Raw genomic sequence first — 5057 nt, forward strand, 5'->3', positions numbered from 1 at the left:
TACGAGCCAAACCTTGACATATGTAGCGCTATAGGATTAACGACCCGCCTCTACTGAAACTTTGGTTATGTCATGAGCAAGTTGCGTTTTCTTGGTTTGATATGTTAGACACATGCCATATTTAATGTTTATCTTGAATCGCATGCTTGCTATGAGGGATTGTTCACATTTTTATCTTATGCTATGTACGTACCAAACTTGTATACTCGCCTTTGCTTTTGCATTGAATTATTTTAAACATGTTACAGGTTGATGAGGATGATGCTAAGAAAAGAAGTAGCGTTGATGCCTAGATACACATATAGACGTTAGGGTTTAATATGTTGTATCAAATTTTGTTATGTTATCATGTTGTTATGTTAAACTTGTTGTATTTGAATTTCTTGTAATGTTGACTATTTGAAGTTATGAAATGAAATGAAATTTGGATTTTCTAAATATTGTCACAAATAGCGTTATGATGTCTCTAGCAATCTTCACACTTCGTCTCATCCCGATGTTTCCGCCATTGGTTGGGGTGTGACAAAATTGATTTAGGAGTTTTTATGCATCAACTGCACTTTAGGAGATTTCGACAACATTTGACTTGTTTTTTAAGCCAACTTTTGACATGTTTGACACGGCCCCTTCGTAAGTAAGTGGTTAAAATTTGCAAGGAAAATAGATTCCACTTCTTGAGTGTGTTTTCTACCGATGTTAATCTATTAAATTTGACCAATTTACATAGAAAAGAACACCATTTGGACTACAATATCAGAAAGTGAAGTTGATGCTTGAAACATTAAACCACCTTTATGGTCGTATCTTTGGTGAAGATGACAAAATAGGGGGTCGAGGTGGGTTGGGTCAACTACAGGCATGTACGAGTTTGAAAGGATAATATGCACAATGGGTCAGGTTGACCCACATTCATATCTAGTCATGGGGATATAACTACATAAACAATACCTCAAGTTGACCCACATTTATATCTAGTGTAAATATATCATGTCGCTGATTTCCGCCTGCTTTGTAAGAACATTCACTGTGATCAGTGTCTGAAATCTTGAAATCCGTTTGAGATGATGTAGCGTTTTTCTTGCCTGTCAATTATTCATGTACAAACAACACTATCTTCAAGAATTGTTATTTTAAATGGTACCTAAATTTGATGGGTCACATCTTCATTTCAAGTTAAGAGACACGAAATGGAAACCGAAAAATAAACACATACCTTATATGCTCGAAACGCAGTTTGGATTTGAGTGGCAGAGTAATACTCATTATTAGAAGTAAGAAACTTTGATTTATTCATAGTTGGGTATGTTTACCTTTTATATCAATGGAATCATGCAACAAGGATCATTACCCTTTAAAATTCCTAAAAACAGAAGCTATGCTTTGACTTTTGAGGTGAATCCGGCCAATTTTGTAACCTAAAACTTCAGAGACATGTTTTCCTTATTGTCACAAGCATTATATATATATGTTCAGAACGTTGACGAAATGTAAATTACAATCATATTCAAAAAGTTAAGGTAACAACCGAACATTAACATACAAGTTCAAATAAAATTACTCTTGAAATTCGTTAAACTAAATACCATAACAAAGTAAAGAAAATAAACAATAATAAATGAAATGAATCCCTGGATTAGCTCTATCGAAAAGTGTAAATCCTTTGCGTAAAGTTCTGCAGGCAGAGTCTTCTGTTCACAACCTGATGAAGATCTTCCGTCAACAGGTTCAGGAGTGGATTGTTTGGAAAAATTATTTGAAGGCTTTTGGGTTGTTGTTGGTGTGTCAATTACCATACAAACAATCAATCCCTAGCAAGTATCAACAAATATAAATGCAATTAATAATCAATGAAGTGTCACTCTCCTTCATGAAACTCATAAGTTAATGTTTTAGGCGTGTCACAAAATTGGGATTTCTAATTTGAAAATGTGAACATAAAACAATGTCACTTTTCTCCAAAAAAGCAAACTACCCTTCTTCATCACTTGGGTTCTTCGACTCCACACACTTCTCCATGCTGAAAATAATAACACCACATGTTCATTAACATAAAACATTTGTACATATATTACACAGAAAGAAAAAATAAAACATGTATAAGAGTAGAAAAATCAACCATAGACTTGTAATCAAACATACCACCTGTTTAGTGCATCAATGGTATATCATGTCAACATTTCGGGTTCTAGAAAAGATATATATGTTACGGGGAGATTGGAGAAAGCATCAAGTGCAACAAACCCATAAACGTACAGAATCCTAAACAACGCAAACACCTGAAAGAGGTTAAGACGACGAGTAAATTTGGAAAGGAATACAAACCTCATCATAAACGACCTTTTGGTTGCGCCAGAATTCCAAAGGCGGTAGGAGCACTCTTCCTGCAAGAAATAAACCATTTAATTAGTTATCTTATGTTTCAAACATCCAAGTAATAAACAGTTGATTCATAAACCATCTCTAACCTGATCTAGATTTTTTTCCACTGAAAGATTCTACCGACAAAATGATTGCACTTCCATATCCTTCCTCAGATCCCTATACAATAATAACTAACTGTTAATTCATAACTAACAAGTATAATCAGATTTGTTTGTAGATTTACCTTCTTGCCCCTTGAAGAAGCCGATTTAGGACTTGTTATAAGTTTCCTTTTAACCGGCAGTTTGGTTTTAGACATATTACGATTCATGACTGCTTCTTTGGGACTGATTCGGTGTGTTGCAGGTACACCTTTCTGAGGGATATCAACTCTGTTTTTCTTCTTGTTTCTGCAACTTTTCATGTTGGTTCTTGCAATGACAATATCGTCATTACCCACACTCGTGTTACTTAATTGATCTGAACAATTGGGTGTAACGTATATATCCTCAAAATCACGTATCCTTATGTTAATCTGAGATTCACCACTTACATGACTAGCATCACCAGATGATTTTGAATCCATGTTGCTGTTTTTACTGTTATCCAGCTTTTTCATCGATCTAGTCATGCGCCTGCTAGAAACTCCCAAACACCTTGATGGTGTAGACGAGTCAACAATGGGACTCATCTCGAGACTTGGATCATTCTTGAATTCTGAAGATCTTTCGCATAAAACTTCATTTCCAGCTTCAACTATATGCTCCTGTTGAAGAAAAAAGATTCATTTTTAGAGGTTTTGCATAATCAGCAAAACATGAATAAAGGCATGACTCCATCCCATGTTTCTATATGTAGCATTGTGTGAATTAACTAAAGAGACAAACATGCAAAAATATATATTTTTTAGGGGTTATAATTAATGCAAACTTGGATGGAAATAGGGGTGTGAATTTCTGACACGACCCGAAAACACGACACGAACCTAACATGAAATTCGCGGGTTTGGGTTTAGTCTAAACGGGTTCGGGTCAGTTTCAAGTTGAACTTGCGAACCCGTTCAGCTAATGGGTCAGGTTCGGGTCAACCCGGTTGGGTTGGCGAGTAGACCCGCTTAACCCATTTCTATTAAATTATATATTTTTATAGTATGTTTTATGTTATAAATTAAATTGGTTGTGTATTTTATACTCTAAATATAACTTAAAAAGAGAAATTTACATAAGATTTTATGATTTTAATGTAATTTTATTAAATAAGTTTGTGTGTGTTTTTTTTTTTTTTTTTTTTTTTGTAGAATATGTTAATTTTAATATATTAGTTTGCTGAAAAAAAAAATTCGGGTTGAACGGGTTGGGTTCGGGTCAGTCTGCGAATATTCGGGTCAGGTTCGGGTTCATATGTATAACACGATTTTCGGGTTCGGGTCGAGTTGAACCCGGGGCGAACACGACACGTTTAACACGGAAAGATGAGAATTATACATGTGAAGAAGATGGATTATTGAACATTGTGTGTCTGCAATGTTGAAGTCCCATATCCAGAGTGCAGCAGCAGCTATGAGAATTACCAGTCAATATGGTATAGCCCAGTTGGTCAGGGGTTTTCCACTAAGTGGCTTCCTCCTGGGGAGGTCTCAGGTTCGATTCCTACTAAGTGCAAAATTATGTAAATATGGGAGAACACCTCTGGGAGGGATTCGAACTTGGGATGAGGGGTTTAAACAGAAATCTAGTTGATCTACCGTTCAAAAAAAAAAAGCTATGAGAATTACCAGCATCTTGTTGTTGAACTAGAGATAATGATAATGATGAGAAGAATAAACAAACCTGTTAGTAAGACGATTATTATGTGGGTGGGTGGGTTAGTTACCTCCTGTGGCAGAAGAATCTTTCCAGTAAGAGGAGAAATCGATGAAAAAACGATCAAAGACCTGTAAGTGTAACAGAAAGGAAGTGTGAGAAAAGAAAAAGGGAATGATGAATTGGTAAAGACCTGACCTGAAACGCACGCTTTAGGAGGCGAGAAGGCGTTTGCTGCATCGTGTGGAGAGGAGAGGAGAGAATCAAGTAAGGGTGGAGAGGTGTAGAGGAGGAGATGAATTTGAAATCCGAACTAGGGCAGGGGCTTGTAACTGTAATAACCAATCTCCATCTCTTGTCAAACTCAGAGCTTTCTTTACCAAGGTCTGTGATTTTGCCCGGAGAGTAAAGTAGATCATGTGATTATACACGCCAATGAGCTACTCGTGGAGCCAGAAATATGGTGTTTTAAGTGACCTAGGTTTAATTCATGCCCCCTAATATTTAGTTTTTGCGGCACCTGGTGATGACGGGAGACTAGTCGAATAGGTGGCGATCGCTAGTTCGATTCTTGACCTGAGCAGGTCCGCACTGTCGTGCCTTTGGGCGAGTGTTTACGGGCTTCGGCCCTAGATGAGGGTTTTCCCCGGTTCGAAAGGCGAGTATATCCCGATGTGATAAATTTCGCCAGCAGCTTATTTGTAGGATTCGTTGGCAGTTAAAAAAAGATCATTTGACTTTAGGTTAAATAATAATAATAACTTGCGGCGGGGATTCTTTAGTTATAACTAAGTCGACCTAGGATCCGCACGTTATGTTAAACCTGTCAAACGGGAAAAAATAGACGATGTAAAAACGTTCACCCATACATGCACGTTGCGTCGTGTTAACTCG

At 36.8% G+C, this 5057-nt stretch overlaps 1 protein-coding gene across 12 annotated transcripts; it reads right to left on the minus strand.

Moving 5' to 3' along the window:
• Positions 1-1503: 1503 nt before the first annotated feature.
• On the minus strand, positions 1504-4594 carry LOC110873016. 12 transcript variants are annotated; one of them, XM_035976585.1, is made up of 7 exons: positions 4362-4594; positions 3846-4294; positions 2606-3127; positions 2466-2538; positions 2323-2381; positions 1973-2017; positions 1504-1808 (listed from the first exon to the last, which is right to left on the minus strand). In XM_035976585.1, exons 2-6 carry the CDS (start codon positions 3897-3899, stop codon positions 1982-1984), a joined length of 744 nt encoding a protein of 247 aa, XP_035832478.1. In that variant the 5' UTR covers positions 3900-4294; positions 4362-4594; the 3' UTR covers positions 1504-1808; positions 1973-1981. The 12 variants fall into 12 exon arrangements, with proteins under 12 accessions (XP_035832478.1, XP_021977628.1, XP_035832482.1 ...); XM_022121936.1 differs by having other exon boundaries at positions 1504-2017; positions 3846-4010; positions 4234-4294; positions 4373-4593; XM_035976589.1 differs by having other exon boundaries at positions 1504-2017; positions 3846-4010; positions 4191-4294; positions 4373-4593.
• Positions 4595-5057: the final 463 nt, after the last annotated feature.

Source organism: Helianthus annuus, chromosome 8 (genome assembly GCF_002127325.2).
Source record: "Helianthus annuus cultivar XRQ/B chromosome 8, HanXRQr2.0-SUNRISE, whole genome shotgun sequence".
NCBI lineage: Eukaryota > Viridiplantae > Streptophyta > Magnoliopsida > Asterales > Asteraceae > Helianthus > Helianthus annuus.

Bases quoted from the DNA above. Each gene is read 5' to 3' on its own strand.
- LOC110873016 (XM_035976585.1), bottom strand. From the start codon at position 3,899: ATGGGACTTCAACATTGCAGACACACAATGTTCAATAATCCATCTTCT. The intron at 2,539-2,605 runs GTAAATCTACAA...ATTATTGTATAG, and splicing joins CTTCTTCAAGGGGCAAGAAG to GGATCTGAGGAAGGATATGG. The intron at 2,018-2,322 runs GTTTGTATTCCT...TATTATTTTCAG, and splicing joins AAAAGGTCGTTTATGATGAG to CATGGAGAAGTGTGTGGAGT.